The following is a 19,038-nucleotide window of genomic DNA, read 5'->3' on the forward strand; positions in this document are numbered from 1 at the left end:
GAATCGAGTATCAATTGCTGCGAGTCGACAGCCTTCACTCGAATGATTGGACCGGAAATGTCCTAGAGCCATCCGAAGTAGGTACGACTGCCGAACTTTCAAACTAGGTAGATAAATAAATTATTTAATACCTGGTAAATGTAGCTGCATGCTCGACGGCTTATCTATTTTTCAACATTGCACCTCCAAGCCCGCTGCGTCTTACTAACGGCTGGCCCATTAATTACCCCACCAAAGCAGCACAATGCGGGGCAGGTAGCGTGCTCGGCGGGGTGGCGGCGCAATGTGGAAATGGCTTGTTGGCGGCTTGGGTGCCGGTTTGTTGGCTCCGTCGCAAACTACACCTGTGTCTTTTCACGACAACCAAATCTGCGTCGTCAATGAGCGCGTGCAACGACGACAACAATAACATAAGGTTTATCCGAATTGTTTTCGTTGAGATGATTTGACTCGAAATAACTTGCCAGATGATGTACTTGCGGACAACAATTTGGTTAGGCGCCGCCTGAATCAGGGCAATGCAGAATCTTGATTTCCAAGATAGGTTTGATGGAATTAGGTTCAACTTCGTTTGGTGCGTGGTAGCTGCGTTTCGAGACTCAACGGCTATTTTTTTTTATCTTTTTTCCTCTTTTTTTTTCTAGTTGTAGAATAGTGTCTTTTCTTCTTGTTCTTGTTCTTCTTCTTCCCCTCAAATGTCTGTTCCTGCTTATTAAAAGGGGCTGGCAAGCCGAGTGGCCAAAATTTGCGGCCAGACTTTCCAGAGCAGTCTGGCTTTCTGTTACTTTTTTGCCTATTGCGGCTTTAATTAGTCTAGGTGGTTTGTCAAGTGGTCCACTACCGTACGGTATAGTTCTGGGCTGTAGCCGATCGAACGTAATTCTTTCGCCTCCTTTGGTAGGTACAGTACCTGGACTTGCTGGAGAAAATTTATTTATCTTACAGGCACTTTCAATATCTGTCGGTGCTGTGTCACCAATCCATGAGGACGGCAATCCGATTAATGACTTAGCAGCCTTGTAAAGAAGCTTACTATTAATAATAACAATCCGCCAATACTCCGCAAGTCGTAGTTGTCGGGAAAAGCTGATCACAGATCCCCCCACAAATTTCTTATCCATTTGGATCTCGCCCGATAGATTGGATTGGCTGGAGGTTCAGCTCAGCCGTAGCTCGCGATGATTGTTTCACATACATTCTTGGTCGTACTGAATGCGCGAACTTTCAAAAGCAATCTGGACAGGTCGGGTTTTTTATTTTTGTTTTCTCATAAATTTTTTTTATCCTTCCATGTTTTGCACAATCCACCAAGCCACGTGCGTACAATGAACAGTTCGATTAGTCCTTCCCTGATTCTCTAACCGTGGCCACTCAGGGTGAAACATACACCAACACTGAATGAAGACTAGTCTAGTCTAGTAAATGCCCCCTGGTGGCAAATCTCCTTTGTCAATCTTGAGGACTTGCCCTGCAAGCTTGGGCTACTGGGTAAACAATCACTGGTAGCACTGAAAGCAGACATGGAAACCCTAACCCTGCACAAACCACCGAAATCGAACACGGCGGCTGCGGATTTTCGTGAATGACCGGCGAGTAATGAGGTGCTGGCGGAAACGCCCCCCAAGAGCAAGCCGAAAGAGGCTTTGCAGGGCATCAATCTCGGCTCTCTCTGCACGCAGGAAGGATAATATGCGGTGCTAATTATAGTATCTGCCTTTTGCCTCGTTTGCATGCACCACAACATCAATTTTTCGTCCAAAAACTTTGATGCCGCAATAACGAGAGCGCATTTGGGTACGCAGGAAAAGAGAAGAAAAGAGGTAAAAAAAGGAATCAAGGCATATCAACTTTCCACAGTGAAGCATCAGATATTGACTGCTTAGACGACTGATTAGAAGCTAGAGAAGAGATCAAAGAAAAAACAAACAACTTGCAAAAAAAGAAGCTTTTGCATACCTAGGATGCGTATTTTGCCTTGTTCGAAATCTACCCAGACAACCGATCGGGATGCAAAACCCGGCAAATCCGACCAAATCTGATACCGAGGAACAACGGACTCTGGGACAATTCCTAAAGCCGCACGCGATCGAATAACTGTAACCTTGTTTTACGGGGTAGCCTGCGTGCTAAAGCCAAGGCGGGAGCAGGGTATATCGTAAGTTGCCGTCTCTATCCCCTTACTGGTTGAGAAGAGCCTCATCCCCCCGCGGCCGCCTTACTGGTATGCTGGGCTATCAACAGAATTGTACCGTGGTAGAGGTCGGGGCGAGGCCAATACAAGCTTCTTTTTTTGAACCGATAAATTACCGATCGGACTTGGACCCCAAAGAGAGCAGCCAACTCGTCAGGCAGGGCCACCAGAGAGAGGACGCATGAACCAGTTCATCTAAGTCTTCCCAAGGACGAGTCAAGTGTTATGGAGCAACGCGATGCTGCGCGACGAATTACGGCATGCGCGTTGTCAGCCTCCACAAAGGACCCTTGGCCCGAATCCTCACCCCTGCGCCATGCGATCGGGAATTGACATGGCACTTTTGCAGCATGCACAGATTTTCTGCGCTTATTCTTGGGGCTCGCAGGCGTGGAGGGACGCCCGCGTGTGTGGCTCCAATGAATATCATTACCCCGCGGGCACCGAGATACAATCTCCCTGTAATAAGGGGCGGATCCATCACCGCGGGTTGACATGCCTTTTAGGGCAGACGAGACTCGTGAAAATGGGACGGTGGATCTTGTTTACTGAGAGTTAGCTATGCGCGCAGTATTCGATCCTGGTAATCGGGTATGAATGGGTCTTTGCCCAAGATGATATAAATATGGGAGGCATATTCGATGCGATGCTCAGAGATTATGCACGATGCTACTCCATCACTGAATGTTTTCGACGTCCTCGGCCTTCATTGCCCAGTTATTCTTTCAAGACATTCTTTCAAGACTCCCTCTCTGGGTAGTACCATTCTTTGTACCACACTCTTTTTCTTGGTCAGACGATCCGATTTGACGCCACTTTCGCTTTCTATATTTTAATTTTATTTTCTATTAGAAAAGCATTCTAGACCAGAAACAAACACCGGGAAAATGTACGCCAAGCAGCTCATCGTGGCCGCGCTGACGGCAACAGCCACGGCCTTCCCCATGATGGCCAGCTCAGGCGCGGGCGAATCCATCGACGCCACGATCGTGGCCCGGCAGGCCCCCGCAGACCACCAGTTCCAGGCCCCCGGCGCCAACGACGTGCGCTCGCCCTGCCCCATGCTCAACACCCTGGCCAACCACGGCTACCTGCCCCGCAACGGGCTCAACATCGACATGCCCACGCTCAAGCAGGCCTTTACCGACGGCGTGAACCTGGCGCCCGACGCGACCGAGTTCGCCGGCAAGAAGGCGCTCGTGGCCGGCGACGGCACGCGCTTCAACCTCGACCAGCTCAAGAAGCACCACATCCTGGAGCACGACGGCTCCCTGTCCAGGCAGGACATCGCCCTGGGCAACAACCTGGTCCTGGACCAGACCATCTGGTCCAAGACCCTGCAGGACTTCCCCAACGACCAGATCAGCCTCACCGACTCGGCCCGCGCCAGGAAGAACAGGCACGCCGCCGCAAAGGCCGCCAACAAGGACTACGACCTGCCCCTTGAGGAGCAGATGTTCACCTTTATCGAGTCGGCCCTGTACCAGAGCGTGTTTGGCAAGGGCACCGACGGCGGTGCGCGCAAGGACTGGGTGAGGACGTTGTTTGGTGAGTTTTTTTTTTCTCTTCTTTCAGTGGCGGCATGGCAAAAATGTGATTTTGATGAGACATGCTTGACTAACATTGGAAACTATTGCGATTCAACAGAGCAGGAACGTCTTCCTTTCGAGCAGGGCTGGTCGAGGGCCACTTCTGCCATCAGCACTCCGACGGTCCTTATTCTCACTACAAAGATCGCTGCCCTGACCGTGGTCGTATAAGGGGTGAATTCAAGAAAGTAAATGTGGTTGTAAATATTAATACATATATTCTTTTGGACTGTTCAATATACCGTATTACCAACAAAGACGCCTTGCAAACAAACTTGCAGCAATCAGTCGGCACCGGAAGCATTGTTTTGAGAGTGCCACGACAACCCTGTATCATGGTTGGAAAAGGTACAAAGTGAGTCTGATGGGCATCAACCCAGCCAAGTCTCCTTGACATGGAGGATGTCTTGGTTTTTTTTTATTTCTCTACTTGACCAACGTCCTGTGCCGGGTATTATTTCTAAACTAGTACATTTGGTTCGTCTCTCAGACTCACCATCTCGGCCCCGGCACAAATGTCACTCCCATCGGCATGGGCACCGTCGCGGTGCCACTCACAATCGCCACAGGCGTCCCGTAGGCAGTCGCAATGCTCTTGGTCTGATCTGCCGGCCGGATGGGAGCCGCACCGCCAACGACCGTCGGCCCGGGGATGGTATACGTCTTCCTCGGCACCGCGACGTCGATGTCCACCCCCGGGTCGTCACTCCGATACATGTCGGTGGCAGGCACGCCCTGGCCGTACCCCAGAGCCCCCGCCCTCCAGGAAGCGCCCTCGGCGCCATCCTCCTGCCCCAGCACCCACAAGTTCAAGCAGAGCGGGTAGTTTTGCGCCCCGCCCTTCCGGGCCGCAAAGTGCAGCGCGATGAGCTCGTGCCGCATCACGTAGGCACCGGGCGCCGTCCCCTTGGGCACCGTCACGGTCCAGCTGTTGTTGTTGGCGATGACCACGTCGCTGGCCCACCTGCCCGGCGGGCCGCTGCTCTGGTCCAGCAGCGCGGGCGCGCTGTCGTCGATCTTGAAGAAGCTCAGCGCCTGCTTGTCGACGCCCGCGCAGCCGCCTTCGCCCTCGCATCGCGCGAGGTACGTCAGCGCCGGCCCGACGTGGCTGGCCGGCCAGCCGTTCCACTGGATGTGGATCGAGTCGCCGGCGCGGACGGGGGCGTGGGCGGTGGCGGGGGTGGCGGCCCGGTGGCAGATGATGTCGGGGTCCGAGTAGAGAGTCGCGTTGACAGGCCCGTCGTCGGTGTTGTTGGCCGTCCAGCCGACGATGTTGGGTGGGTTGTTGGTGGTCTTGGGGACGTGGCCTGGGAACTGCTCGCCGTTGATGATGATGTATGGGATGTGCGAGTGGGCGAGGGCCAGGCCGGGAAGGAGTGTTGCTGCTGCTACTGTGAATAACATGTTTGTGGATTGTTTTCTGGTTGGCCGAGAGGGTATCTTGGTAGCAGTCTGGTGTTTGTTCCAAACGGGTTCCTAGGATGGATCCGAATGGTAGATTACGACAGTCGCAACGCCAATTCACATAGTCCCATCTAACTTCTTTTCTATGCCTGGGAATGTCTCCAGTCAGCTCCGAATCGAGCCATCGGGGCGACAAACCCCATTCCCCTGGCTTGTCAAAACCCAATTCATATGCGACAAAATCCAGGCTGAGGTCATGCAGTGTTTTGACGTTTATGCCGCTGTCCTCTCCCCCCTTGCCAAGCGACGGGAAAACCCGCGTTTCCAACGAGCGGTGTTGGTGTTTCCGCGACAAAGGCTGACCATATTGGGCGATATTAAAGGTCATGGCGCTGTTGGCGAACCCCATTTGCAAGACGGGGAGCTGATCAGGGCATTTAAGGTGAAACTCGGAGGCCAAGCTCCGCAATCACGATCGGCAGTCTTGACCGGTCACCTTCCGTTCCCGGCAAAAGACTTAATTTCTATGTGACCGATTTGTTTGCTTTCCAGTTTCCAGGGTCTAGAACTAGAATCTTGTCAATTGCCGACGTTGGTCTTGATGCTTGTGTAAAACTTGGAGGCCTTGTTCATTTGCTGACCTTGGCGGATATCGCAATAACATACCTATGTACGTCAGAAGACGAGATTGAGCTGGTCGACTCCGAGCAAAAGAAATGCTCGTTTCACAAAGAGAAACAGGGATAAATCATCATTTTCCCACCATTCCCCAACGATCATCATGGCCTCGAATCACAACAGGGTTCGGCTCAACAACAACCGCCATCAAAGGAAGCTGTTGCTGCTCAGGAGTGCCGACCTGCGGCGTGGCGCGGACGAGAGGGCTCCTGGCGCAACGAGACCGAAGCGTCCATCGGCTCCACCACAGTCGTGGCAACGATAGAAGTCGACGGCACATGGGCATGGATGCGCAGATCATGGCCAGGCACGGCTCGAGGCTCGAGAGCAGAGTCGTCTGGAGGAGGTTGCCCGTCTCGTTCCGTATGAGGTCGTTGTTGAGGTTGTTGAGTGTGCGGAAGATGGCGACGATTATGCAGCTGGGGAGAGGGCCACTGGGTGTCAGTGTGCTGTGAGAAAACAAGGGGTCTTCGGGGACTGGTCGGGATTGCAGTCAAAAGCAACCAAGCGTACATGATGCCGAAAAAGAAGCACGACATGAGGCCCAGCTTGTCCTTGAGCGGCAAGCGAAGATGCCATAGCGCTACCCATTTCACAACGTGTTAGTATCCTGAGTATGCTTGGGGCAGAGGGTGACAAGGGCAAAACATACGGTACTGTGGAATGGCGATAATTAAGAGGTCGGTCACGATATTGGTAGCGTTCATGGCGTGGATGAGGGCCTTTTCGTCGCCACAATGTTTGACAGTCGATAAAAGGGGCTGGCAAATTGCCATCCTCGCAACCCAGAAAGCGAGGCCCCAGGCGATTATGGCATATAAAGCCAGATGGGACAAGATACGGACGTGGCCTTGCGCTGTGAAGATGCGCATGTACAGGCAAATGATGCTTGCCTTACAGCATGCCAGCGAGACGAGGTAGGAGGATTTGAAGGTGACCTGAATCTGTTCGGATTCCGGGAAAGTGGCCGGTCAGTCTGCTGCAAGTAGCCATAGAAGTCTTTTTGTTTTGCTGGCAAGATGTAGAAGGGGCCACGCACTGGGCGGAGAACGGGCAGGATTACTGCCGTTTGGCTTTGGTCGTACCCGATCCCATGGAAGCTCACTTGGTCGGATGAAGCACGGGTGTTAGCACTGTTGACAAGTACTCGTCTCCAAAGCTGCTGATGTCGAGGTCGTGAAGCACCTACAAAAGCCCTGAAGGATGACTACAACCGTTGCAAATGGCTGCAGATGCACAAGTGGTCAGGCAAAAGGTCGCAATGATCAGCCAATCCTTGGACTTCCATCCAAGACAGCAACTTCAGACATACCCAAGCTATGTAGAGAAGCCAGTCATCCCACCAGAAGGGCAAGCAGGAGTGGATTCGGGAATGTGTCCTCGCCACAATGGCCAAGGTTGCGAGGACCAGAAAGAAAATGTTCAGAACAAGATTCCGTAGTGCAGCGTCAGTGATTGGAAAGTAAGGCAACTCCGACATGACAAGCTGATTGGGAGGAATCAACTACCACGAGGACTCGTTCCTGTGATGTTCGCCAACCGAATCTCATTAATTTTGTCATTGCCAAACGAAAAACGAGGAGGTGGTACCCTGAAAGTATCCCGAGACAAAAAAATTCAACAAAAGAGGAGCAAAGCCCGGCGATAGTCGCACATACACACAAAGAGATGAAAGCGAGAGGAGTAGCTTTTTTTTCTTTGTGGTCATTTCCTCCGACTCTTTTTCCTCAACCACGAAAGGGATTTCTCACGTCACATGGCCAAAGATAATGAATCGATCAGGAACTACAAAATCAAGGTTCTCAATTGTACGAAACGTCCGAAGTCCCAGGGCATTTCCTTGGGATTATCCGAATGCTAAAGCAAACGTTGCTGAGTAAAGATTGGCACAACCCCTTGAAATTTCAGGGCAGAGGAAGTTTGTTTTCAGGCTCGCGGGAAACAAAAAGTATGATTGGTTCAATCTAAGGTTCAACCGCCGTCTGGCGGGATCTAAGACGTTATCAGCCGGACGGGAGCTACGGAGGGAAGTCAAACTTGGGGTAAAAAGCTCCGGCAACTAGGTTTGCCCCCGCGATGTGGTGATTTCTGCCAACTTTGGTCTAAAAAGGAGGAAAAAGAAAAAAAAGGAGGAAAAACAGGCATGCACAGGTAATGAGAGAGCCGTCGGCTGCGTATCCAAGGCATTTTAGCGCATGCATACCACTGAATCGCACTATGTCTTCTGCCCGCGGCATACCCGCTATAATGTCCCCAGTCAACTTTGGGATTTCTTTTTTTGCTCGTCTGCAAGAAACCCCTGTATCGATCCCCGCCGAGCCCTTAAATAACAGCCCCATCGCGCATTCCTTCACGTGAGGAACAGTCCGCCGTCGACAATCTGTGTCTGGCCCGTGATGTAGTTGGAATCCTTGCCCGCCAGGAAGCTCACCAATCCCGTAACGTCGTCGGCCACGCCCGTCCTGCCCAGCGCAATGGCCCCCTCCGCCGTCTTCTGCATCATCTCGCCCGCCTTGACCTCCCCGCCGGCCACCTTGCCCAGCTCCCGATCGATGAGCTCCCACATGTCGGTGCCGATGATGCCGGGCCCGTACGCGTTGGCCGTGATGTGATGCGGGCCCATCTCGAGCGCATACGCCTGCACCAGCCCCCTGACCGCAAACTTGGTCGCGCCGTAGGGGCCCATCAGCCCCATGGCCCGGAACCCTGCCACCGACGACGCGGCGAGCAGCTTCCCCGGCCTCTGCGGCGTGCACTCGCCCTGCGCGATGAGCTGCCGCGACGCCGCCGCGAAGCAGTTGTGCACGCCGCCGACGTTGACGCGAAAGATGTGCTCAAACTCGCCCGCCTCGTACTCGAGCAGCGCCTTGACGCGCGCGACGCCCGCGTTGGCCACCATGGTGTCGAGCGGGCCGAGGCTCCCGACGCTCGTCGCCACCACGTCGCCGACCTGCGACGCGTCCGAGACGTCGCCGAGCGCCACGCACGCCCGCCGCCCGTCCATGCTGCCGATCTCGCGCGCGACCGACTCTGCCTCGGCCTGCAGGACGGGCAGGTCGTTGACGCAGACGTCGTAGCCGTCGCGGGCCAGGCGCAGGGCGATGGCTTTGCCGCTGGGGGTTTGGGGGAGTGGGTTTTAGTTGGAGATTTCTATGCGCGGGGTAGGTTACCGTGGACGGGAAACAGCCGGGGAATGAGAGAGGGAGAAAAGAAAAGAAAAAGGAAAAGAAATTGTGCCTTACATTCCCCGTGCCGCACCCGTCACGATGGCAGTCCGCGGCCGAGTTGCAGCTGCCGTTGCCAAGCCGCGGCGGGAACACGACAAAAGCGAGGGTGAGAGACGGCGAGAGGTTGCGGCAAACATTGCTAAAGAGGAACAAAGACCGGCTTTGTGTGCGAAAGAATCGCTTCAAAATCTAAAGTTTGTAATTCTTATTTTTTAATCCAACTTTATATATCTTTCGGGCGAGGAGGAGAGACGATTAGGACTTTTTCTGCCGAACGCTTCTGCAGCCCGTCTCTATTTTTAAAAACCATCCGGGTGCGGGGGAAATGGCCCCCCCAATTCGTCACAAGAATTGTGGCTCTAAGCTCTAGGCTAGAATAGAACTTGGCCAGACTTCGGCGATATCCCGAATATGTGGAGTCGGCCTTTTTCCCGGGAGTAAGCTCCAGGGAGCGGCGGGGTCTAGACTAAAACTGCGCGGATCTTGTTCATTGTTCAAAACTTACGAGTTCAATGACGGTCATCATACTTCGAGGTATCTAGGTGTTTTCTAGAGCGACAAAAAAGCTCGTCTTGAGATTTTATTAAGCCGTAGGGTCTTTCGTGTCTTTGCTACTTTGCTATCGAAACAGCTGCTCCATCACCGCATTTTGACACAGCTACACACATCCCCCCGAGAACCCCCCATTAACGCCTGTCAGGGAGGACGGTAGGCACAGGCGGCCTGCTGGTGGTCCTGGGCAGCTCCGGCACGGGCTTGGTGGGGATGCAGGCGCAGGCGCTGCTGACCCTCGAGACGACGACGGGGGCCTGCGTGGGGGCGGGCGGGGCGTTGTCGTCAGGGCAGGTGTCGTCGTCGTCCTCGACCGGGGGCGGGGGAGCAGCAGCAGCGCCACCGCAGGCGTCGACGGCGTAGCTGGGGACGCCGGCGGTGTCCATGTACTGGCGGGTCAGGAAGTCGTGGCAAAAGTCGGTGCTGGCCTCGAGGCGGCCGGGGATGTGCGAGGCGCGGAGGGCGCGCATGCAGTTGTCGGCGCTGCAGGTCTTGGGCTTGGGGCAGGCCTTGTCCGTCATCTTGACCACGAAGGAGCCGCGCTCGATGGTGTGCACAAAGATGAAGCCCGACTTGAAGCCGGCGTAGTGCGACCACGAACCCAGGAAGGCGACGGAGCCGGAGCCCTCGTTCTCGTCGTCCTCGGGGTAGATGTCGATGAAGCCGGCCTCGCAGACGCTTCCGCCGGTGGGGTCCGAGGGGATGGAGCTTACGTCCCAGACGTTGAGGCCGTTGCCGTAGTTGGACTGGTAGACGAAGCCGTCAAAGACGTACTGGTTGTGGTCGATACCGCGGGTGCGGTGGGCAAAGTTGCCAGTGTAGACGGGGTTCTCGAGGTCGCGGATGTCAAAGATGTGAGTGGTGGGCAGACCGCGCGTCATCGGGCCGACGTCGGCGTCACGCTCATCAAACTCGTCGTCAAGGAGCAGGTACTCCTGGTTCATCTTGTCCAGGACAGCACCCTGGTGGATGTACTCGGCGCCAGGGAAGCTGACGATCGAGATGATGTTGGTGACGTTGCCGTTCTTGTCAGTCACGTCGTAGATGGTGAGGGTGTCCTCGTTGTAGCCGTAGCAGATGTCACGGCCCTCGTAGCGCTTGTCAGGGCCACGGTAGACCAAGCATTCCGCATCGTGGACGTATCTGTTTGAGGAGAAAGTTATTAGATGACTACTTATGCACGCGATACTTTTGGATAATGAAGCAAAAGGAGCACCCACCCATCACCGGCAGCACAGCCGGGGCTGAATGGCTTAGTGGGGTCGCTGATGTCGAGGTAGATCAGACCGCCCTTGCAAGGCAGGTCGTTGGGGCGAACACGAATGGTCTCGTTGCCACCGACGGAGCCACAGGCGATGGCATAGCCAAGCTCCTCGTTGACAACGACGTTGTGAGTGCGACCGACCGGGAGTTCGTCCCAGTGACCGGTGAGCTCCTCCTGGGTGAAGGTCTTGGGGCTAGCGGGGTCGAGGTCGAGCAGCTTCTTCATGTCAAAGAACTGAATACCGTGTTCGATGGCCTCTGAACCAACAACCATGATGTCCTTAACCACACGAATCTCCCTCCAGCGCGAGCCGATGGAGTCGAACTGGGGAAGGCGGCCCAGGTATGAGAGCTTGCCCTCGCTGGTGATCTCGGCAAAGGCGGTTCCGTCGAACTGACCAATGGCGACGAACTCGCGTCCGTCGGCCGAAGTCCAGCCCCAGGACGACGAGCCTTGACCCTCCTTGCTGCCCAAGTCGGCGTGCGACAGGAAGTGGTAGAGATCAATCTGTTACCGTTGTTGCTGACTGTCAGTGCGTGCTTTCGTCTTGTCGGGTTTCCCACGTAAAAAAAAAGTACTCACGTTGTTACACCTGAAGGTGCTGTTAAAGTCACCGGGGATGGCGGCAGCAAAGCCGTTCTCGCACTTGGTGTAGCCCAGCTCGGGGTACTGGAAGCTGTTCATCTGGCCCGAAGCGATCTGGGCGTCCCACTGCTTGACCTTCATCTCCATGATGCGGTGGTGGACGGCGCCCGAGTCGTAGTCGGCCTTTTCGAAAACGGCCGCCCTACTCACGCCAGCCAAGGCGGAGTAAAAGGCAGCGACAGCAGCGATGCGAACCATGATGGCGACTGAACCGTGTCGGTCTCGAACTGAATATCAAGTCAGTCGTCTTTGATGGCCGAACAGGAAGGCTCGAGTAGCTAGGCTGGACTCAATGGCAAGAGGAGGCCGCGGGCTGACCGAGAACAGCTTACAACCGCCTGCAGCTGTTGTGGCGGAGGAAAAGACTCCCTCTTATATCAGGCGCCAAGACTGTCGTCATTGCTACACCCTTTCCATGTCGTCGTCGCCATCTCGCAGTCGAGCTGCTTCATTCGGTAAGTGCTTGATCCTATGTTGTTCTTGTCGCAGCCGTGGCAAACGTTGGCAAAGATAGTGAATACAGGGTACCCATTGGGCAGCTCCAAGGGGGGAATACCGATCTTCGACGGTTACCGTAGCCATGGTACGGTCAAACAGGTTGGTGGCTCTCGGCGCCCAGAGGACCAAGACAGAATGGAAATTGGCCGGCGTTCTTGGCGGCAGCTGTCGTACCGTACTGGTGCACGCGACAAGGCGATTATCCGAGTCAAGCAAGTCAAGCCAACCTCCCCTCTGAGCGCCGAGAGCAATGGCCAAGGCAAGCAAGGGGAAAAGACTGATAGGCTGGGCGAGCTTGTTGCGCCATTATGAGGGTATCGATGCAGAGGCTTCATCTTGGAGTGTGTCCCTTACCCCTCACCGAGTCTCTCCAAAAAAGCATTTGTGTGTTCCCCCGCAACTTGGAGAGACTTGGCAGCTTATCTTGGCATTGAAACTAATCGTCCATTCTAGGCAGGTCGGATTGATCAATTGTTCTTGAGGCGTGGCTGGTCTCCGATGACCCGAAGGCCGGATGCTGAGCCAACGGTGCTCGGAGGTGGGCTGTTGGGCGGCTTCAAAAGAGTTCCAGGCACCGTAGCAATGGTAGCCGAGTGGGCACCCGCCGAGCACGTGGCGATGGCTGGGTCTGGGCGAGCAGACTAGGCACCGTACTTGGGTACGTTTCTCGTTTCTCGTTTGTTTGTTACCAGTTGCCACCCAATATCCTTATGTAAGCTCCCAAGACTTTCTGGAGCATTTCAGTCAATTTACTAACTACGCACCTTTTCAGTTGTGATTGGTATTGTGACATTTAGCGTGAAGCCTCAGTTATGGTAGGCTCCATGTTGCAGTATCTTGTTAAAGCATGGCACTCAAGTACTCTACAGTTTCCTTCGGAAGCATAGATCGAGCGGATTAGTCCTTTGGTCGGGTAATCTTCTTTGGACAACAGTGGATAGCCGCTCTGTGTCACTTGATGAGGGGCAAGAGGGGTCCTTGTGCGATATGCATTCTTCCACAAACTTGACCTTGCTGAACCAAGGCGACATTTCAGCCATCACGAACCGCGTGACGAAGTCGGGTGGGTGACAGAGATTTTATCGCCAACCGTAACAAGTCTTGTACACACCTGGTCGCTACTGTCTATATCTAGCTTAGTCATGGGATTTGACAGAGTTCTTACTACCAGTTCTTGCTACCGTTGGTGATGGTGCGTCAAACTGTCCCGGTAACTAAGCCACATCCAGGTCCGGCTAACCACACATATCAATGCCCTACAGGCTTTGCTTTATAAGCCTCTATCCGAAGAGATCGGAGAGATTCGACTCATAGTGGTCGATCAGGGGAACTCGGCCGACCCAATCACTTGCAGTTTCGACACAGTCTCACTGACCGACACACCTACACCTTCATATGATGCGCTTTCTTACACCTGGGGAGAGGGCGACATCAGCCGCGAACCAATCATTCTGGACGGGACGCTCTTGTATGTGAGAGCAAACCTATATGCTGCGTTGCAAGCAATCCGCAACAGCACTGGTCCAGTCGTGCTGTGGATCGACGCCATCAGCATCAACCAATCAGACCTGGACGAACGAGCCCGACAGGTCCGTCTAATGAGAGACGTGTTTGCCAAGGCGAGAAGAGTTCTAGCCTGGGTTGGTCCGCTACAAGACGAGCGCGATATACACGCAATGGAACTCATGACTAGAATCATCCTCGAGCCGGCAACGTCGACAGGCGAAGCCGCGCGAGACGTCACAAGTCTAGATAATCCGCATGAAAACTCGCTCTCCTCGCTGTACCATTTTCTCTCGAGACCCTACTGGGGCAGAATGTGGATAGTACAAGAGCTCGCCGTCGCGCAAGAATGCTGGGTCCTCTGCGGGTCGTCGAGGCGGCCGTTCAGCGACTACATCTCTCTCCCGGCGAGGCTCTTGCCGCTGATGCGGCTCGAGGACCTGGAGACTTCGGGATCAGTGGAAGCATCGGATCTTGCAGGGATCCTGACTTTCACTCAGATGATCGACGCGGTCTGCCAGTTCCGAGACAATGACTGCGAAATCGACCTTCGAGGCGCGCTGGAGTTCCTTCCGGGGCACGCCTGCTCGGACCCAAGAGACAAAGTCTACGCAATACTGGGGCTGTGTGGCGAAGCAAGCCGTGCCGCCATTGTTCCCGATTACGGCGAGACAATGACTCTCATGAAGCTTCATCGCCGGGTTGTGGAGCACTGCTTGGATGTCGAGGGAAACCTCACCGTTCTTGCCGGGCCTCGTCATTTTGCTGCACCGGAGGATGGCCTACCATCTTGGTGTCCAAGGTTTGACGATATTGATCAATGGCTTGCAAAAGATCCCTTGGACCTTCGAGGTCCGGGCCTGATCCATCCGCCCTCGCTGGGATTTATTGACCATGCGGAATCAGGCCCGACTAGACTAGTAGTCGGTGGCTACGTGGCAGATAGAATAGCCTCTCTTGTAGATGTCTACGAGCCTGACATAACACTAGGAAGTCCAGCTCCGCTTCTTCGGCTCGAAGAAATAATCAGCCTGACTCTGCAAAAGGTAGCGAACAGCACTCAAGAGTCAAACGCCGAACTCGACGGGATCTTACTAAAAGAAGCGGTCATGTCTACACTTGGATGGCTACTATCATCGGAAGAAAATCCTCCAGCTTCTGAGTTCTTTCAAGACGTAGCATCGACCCGTCTCAGGCGCAACAGGATATTTGTTACAGAGCTGGGTTTGGTAGGGGCTGGACCTGTTGTTTTTGACAAAGATGACTTGGTATGCGTTGTATATGGCATGTCTCTGCCGGTTGTTCTTCGGCCATCTGCAAGCCGACGTGACGAATATCTCTTTCTCGGAGATTGTTTTGTTCATGGGTTGTTCGAAGGCCAATCAGCAGGCCACTATTGGGAGGGCTGTCTTACGATTGAACCTAGCCAAGAGTTCGTAATCTGCTGATTTCTGTTGAGACAAATTAGCAAAACTAGACCACGATGATGGCATGAAAATGAAGAGAGCTGCTGCTGGCCACAATTTGACACAGACGTGTACAACCTGTGACTGATTGAAACTGTTCTCGTAGCTCCGTGAAAGACCATGAATGAGCGAATAATGCTACCCGGAGGCCAGGATTGATATCAGACCAATTTCCAGCACTTGCTTGCCAGCTGCTCTTAATCTGGGTAATCCTGAGGCCAAGAGCTTTGTGGATAAACCCGATACGGTGAGTTTGTCACCGTTGAAGCGCCATGTCTCTCCTTGAGCTCTCAAAAGACGGCTTCCCTACCGGCTGAGAGTAGAGGTTTGTTTTACCCGGGCCAGTCGTCGATCGGAAAATTGAACCCGGTATGCACCCTTCCGCAGATGTGAACAAGCAGGTGTGCAAAATGCCCAAAGATTTTCCTGGTTTGCTCATATGTCCCCGACAAACGTGACCTGTTCGGCTAAGTACCCCGTACTCGAAAATAAATTGCTGCCAGATTCAGCGGCTGCAGCAACATCGGCAGTTGATTTGCAACCCAGGAACTGCCCAGCCACTACCCATAGACCTGAACTTGAAATACCCTCAATCTGATTCGCGGGTCCCCGGAAATGGCACTCATCGAAGCTGCCCTTCCCCGGCGCGACTTGGCAAATTCAATTCCGTTATAAGCAACGGGACTCTCGCGCTCCACTCGTCCTGTTCTATACGTCTTGTTGCAGCCACCTCGACCATCACCAAAGCCGCAGCAGAACAGGAGAATCGATTCAAAAAGATGGGCTTCAAGACCTCCCTCGCAGCAGCCCTGCTCGCCATCCCACAGGGCCTGGCGCACCCCCACCCCGTCGACGAGCCTGAATACCAGCACCATGCCCGGCCGCTGATGGAGCGATCTCTGGATCACTGCGCCGGACAGTTTGCCGAGCCCGAGTTCATGAAGAGGACCATCGACCGCCACAGCGACGAGTATGACAGGCTGAGACGCGCTTTGGGTGTTGAGCCCGAGGGAAGGTGCGCTATGACGATCTCCTGTTTACCTTGTCTAGTACTTTGTCTTCTTGACGGGTTTCTTTTCTCCAATTCTCCAGAAGCGACTGACAATAGCATTTCTCCTACAGTCCCCACATCTCCAAGCGGGACTACATCTCCGTCTCCAGGATCGACCACAAGAGCAACAAGCCCGTCTCAAAGGGCATGGACCTGTCGTCATTGTTCACAGACTACGGAGCATGCATGCTCATGCCTGCCGTTGATCAGGGCCCACTGTGTATGTGTGCTTGACTTCAAAGCGTGGGGGGAACTGGGCAGAGCAAATAACTAACACAAAGTCGTTGGCAAACCAACAGACGTCAAGGGTGAGGAGGTCCGCAAGGACATCACAAATGGCGAGAAGGGTATCCCCATGACGCTCGCCATACAGGTCGTCGACTACCAGACCTGCAAGGTTTTGCCAGACGCCTACGTCGACATCTGGAGCTCAAATGCAACTGTAAGAATTCATTGAAGAAGAAGGGTATGAAGATGGGGGCTGACAATACGGCTACTGAATCAAACAATCAATCAAATAGGGCATGTACGTCGGCGTACAAGGCTACCCTGGAATGGGTGACCCCAAAGACGCCAGCATTCTCAAGGGAACCACACTCCGCGGCGTGCAGCCCACGGACAAGGCCGGAGTAGCTTCCTTCGACACCCTGATGCCAGGTCATTACGAAGGCCGCGCAACACATATTCACGGCAAGTAGTCCCTCTCCTTGCCCTAAGAGCTCTGGCCAATACATGCAGCAGCACTAACACATCCCGTCCCCAAACGACAGCAATCGTCTACCTGGGCGCCACCAAGCTCCAAAACAACACCCTATCCGGCGGCCGCGCCGCACACGTGGGCCAGCTGTACTTTGACCAGTCGCTGGTGACGGCGTCGTCGCAGGCCGCGCCGTACAACACGAACCGGATGGCGACGACGCTCAACGTTCGCGACTTCCTCTTCATGCAGGGCGCCAACGGCGACGACCCGATCGTGCGGTACGCGCTGGTGGGCGACCGGCTCGAGGACGGGCTGTTTGCGTGGATCCGGTTCGGCGTCAGGGGCAACGCGAACCTGCCCGTCAACCCGGCCGCGTTCTGGACCGCCAACGGCGGCGTCATGAACCCCACCGGTCCCATCTCCAAGATTGGTGGTGGCTTCGGCGGCTGGCCTGGTGGCAAGAATAAGGCTAGGGCTGTGGCGGAGGCTGTGGCGGACCGGGAGGACTAGGGAATGGAGGTTGGAACTTGGATGTTTGGTTTGGTGAAGAGAGATGTTGCCAATGTGGCATTGTGTGAAAACAGTGGATTTTTTGGAAATCATGGCCGTTGGGTGAGGGACTCCTTGCAAGTTACCAAGGAAGATAGATCCAGGTGGAAAGATCTGGAATGAAACATGTTCAGACTCGCGATGTTATAAATACCGAGCAAATATTCAAAGAATGGTACTTTCAAGGGAATGTTTGACATGAAGCCCAAGCTTTCTTCGTATCATTGTGACTAGGTCCTCGCTGGTCTCTGTCGTGAACACCTCAAGGCATCCAAGCGGCCCCCTCTAATTCTGTCTAGGTACATACCTTAGGTACCTAGGTACCTAGATAAAGCCCCTATCGCACAGTACCTGAGGTATCCTTCGTCAAACAGACGCGAGTTCACGTGACACCGCGACGAACACCGTCATGTCCACTGCCCTCTGTTTGTTTGCCCTCGAGGCGGGTTGCTTTGTGGGGCTCTTTGATATCGTTGCCAGTCCGCGCTTTGATCATCTTGCTCGCCAGACTTGCATCACTCCTCATCCTGACAAACAACCCGCAAACAACTTCACCTCTGATAGCAGATCAAACCAGCTCGAGCTCTTGTATTCACAATGGCTACTCCCAACGCGTCAGTCACCGCGGCTTCCTTCCTAGCTCGTTGTATTCCGAGTCCCCAGTCAAAGGCTAACATCAGTTTTCACTCACCAGGATTATGCTGGCGACAATCTTCTACACCCTGCGGCTTCTCCACGCCCTCCGAGACGATGATCGCTTTCCTCTTTGGAACTCTGTTCCCGGTTTCTCCCTCTCAGTAAGTCCAGAGATATGGCCTGGAAGTCGGGCGAGATCTTTGGTCAAGACTAACATGTGGGTGGCATTTGACAAGGTGTGGAAGGCAACTGCCAACCTGATACGCTACGGTAGAATCAAGAAAAAGGTCAGATTTGACATGTCGCACCTTGAGCAATCAACACAGCAGGCAGATGAGGAACTCTAGGTAAGCTCCCATACGGACTCAGATTTTACTTGAGAAAATCAAGAGCTAATTCACTACACGATAGACAAAGTTCATTCCCTGTCCTAGCCTTCTAGGAGTGTCTCCAACTTTCACACCTGTTTGTGGTTTTACGGTGGCAAAAGACTTGCACCAACCTTGCTCAACACGACAACTAAACCTGACAGACAAGCTACACTGTACAAGAGCTAGGATGGCAGGAAACGGAGCTTTGTGGATGGACTTTGTCTCAAGTCTGGTTGGTATTTGGCAGGTCTCTTTTCACCTGTGACTAGGAGGACTTGCATGATGCTTCTTTGTACTCTTATACTTGACTTCCTGCTGCCTGAGAACTTGTCTTTGCAGAAACTCGTCATCGATTCATGGTTACCTTGAAAGTTCCCGGCATATTTGCTTTCAGCTCTTCCAGTAAAGAGGAGCGATCACTCACTCGACTCGTTCGAGGCATCGAAAAAAATACAAACACACTGTACACACAAACAACCAAACCCGAAAAATTCATTTTCTTTTCATTACCATGATTGTTGCCTCATATCTTTGACTCTTGGGTGTCGTAAGTGGCTGTACTTGGTAGAGTTGGCCATTCTCTGAGATTTGCTTGAGGGATTCGGCACGGATGGTGACGCTAAACGATCACTTCGGGAATCATTTCCAATAGGCCTCCAGCATTCATCTCGAGTAGAAGGCATGTATTCGTAACCAAAGTGTAGACTAGATGCA

The 19,038-nt window shown here is 53.7% G+C and overlaps 8 protein-coding genes across 8 annotated transcripts; 5 read left to right on the forward strand and 3 right to left on the reverse strand.

The window, feature by feature from the left end:
• Nucleotides 1-3,078: 3,078 nt before the first annotated feature.
• On the forward strand, nt 3,079-3,951 carry MGG_07574 (uncharacterized protein; the record flags this gene model as incomplete). The annotated part of the gene is made up of 2 exons (XM_003711441.1): nt 3,079-3,739; nt 3,839-3,951. 2 exons carry the CDS (start codon nt 3,079-3,081, stop codon nt 3,949-3,951), a joined length of 774 nt encoding a protein of 257 aa, XP_003711489.1.
• Nucleotides 3,952-4,272: 321 nt separating this feature from the next.
• MGG_07575 (endoglucanase-4) lies at nt 4,273-5,184 on the reverse strand (the record flags this gene model as incomplete). Its single annotated transcript, XM_003711442.1, has 1 exon — nt 4,273-5,184. The coding sequence occupies one exon, from the start codon at nt 5,182-5,184 to the stop codon at nt 4,273-4,275; it is 912 nt and encodes a 303-aa protein (XP_003711490.1).
• A 781-nt stretch (nt 5,185-5,965) lies between these two features.
• Nucleotides 5,966-6,379, forward strand: MGG_16658 (uncharacterized protein; the record flags this gene model as incomplete). The annotated part of the gene is made up of 2 exons (XM_003711443.1): nt 5,966-6,092; nt 6,159-6,379. The coding sequence occupies 2 exons, from the start codon at nt 5,966-5,968 to the stop codon at nt 6,377-6,379; spliced, it is 348 nt and encodes a 115-aa protein (XP_003711491.1).
• Nucleotides 6,380-7,789: 1,410 nt separating this feature from the next.
• Nucleotides 7,790-9,383, reverse strand: MGG_07576 (acetoin(diacetyl) reductase). Its single transcript, XM_003711444.1, has 2 exons — nt 9,105-9,383; nt 7,790-8,975 (listed from the first exon to the last, which is right to left on the reverse strand). Exons 1-2 carry the CDS (start codon nt 9,224-9,226, stop codon nt 8,213-8,215), a joined length of 885 nt encoding a protein of 294 aa, XP_003711492.1. The 5' UTR covers nt 9,227-9,383; the 3' UTR covers nt 7,790-8,212.
• A 392-nt stretch (nt 9,384-9,775) lies between these two features.
• Nucleotides 9,776-11,748, reverse strand: MGG_07577 (uncharacterized protein; the record flags this gene model as incomplete). Its single annotated transcript, XM_003711445.1, has 3 exons — nt 9,776-10,784; nt 10,862-11,412; nt 11,488-11,748. The coding sequence occupies 3 exons, from the start codon at nt 11,746-11,748 to the stop codon at nt 9,776-9,778; spliced, it is 1,821 nt and encodes a 606-aa protein (XP_003711493.1).
• Nucleotides 11,749-13,237: 1,489 nt separating this feature from the next.
• Nucleotides 13,238-15,141, forward strand: MGG_15210 (uncharacterized protein; the record flags this gene model as incomplete). Its single annotated transcript, XM_003711446.1, has 3 exons — nt 13,238-13,240; nt 13,311-14,819; nt 15,124-15,141. 3 exons carry the CDS (start codon nt 13,238-13,240, stop codon nt 15,139-15,141), a joined length of 1,530 nt encoding a protein of 509 aa, XP_003711494.1.
• A 608-nt stretch (nt 15,142-15,749) lies between these two features.
• On the forward strand, nt 15,750-17,278 carry MGG_15211 (uncharacterized protein; the record flags this gene model as incomplete). Its single annotated transcript, XM_003711447.1, has 5 exons — nt 15,750-16,032; nt 16,140-16,288; nt 16,368-16,510; nt 16,590-16,725; nt 16,839-17,278. The coding sequence occupies exons 1-5, from the start codon at nt 15,797-15,799 to the stop codon at nt 17,276-17,278; spliced, it is 1,104 nt and encodes a 367-aa protein (XP_003711495.1). The 5' UTR covers nt 15,750-15,796.
• Nucleotides 17,279-17,914: 636 nt separating this feature from the next.
• On the forward strand, nt 17,915-18,300 carry MGG_16659 (uncharacterized protein; the record flags this gene model as incomplete). The annotated part of the gene is made up of 3 exons (XM_003711448.1): nt 17,915-17,931; nt 18,012-18,114; nt 18,190-18,300. 3 exons carry the CDS (start codon nt 17,915-17,917, stop codon nt 18,298-18,300), a joined length of 231 nt encoding a protein of 76 aa, XP_003711496.1.
• Nucleotides 18,301-19,038: the final 738 nt, after the last annotated feature.

This window comes from Pyricularia oryzae, chromosome 3, assembly GCF_000002495.2.
Source record: "Pyricularia oryzae 70-15 chromosome 3, whole genome shotgun sequence".
Lineage (NCBI taxonomy): Eukaryota > Fungi > Ascomycota > Sordariomycetes > Magnaporthales > Pyriculariaceae > Pyricularia > Pyricularia oryzae.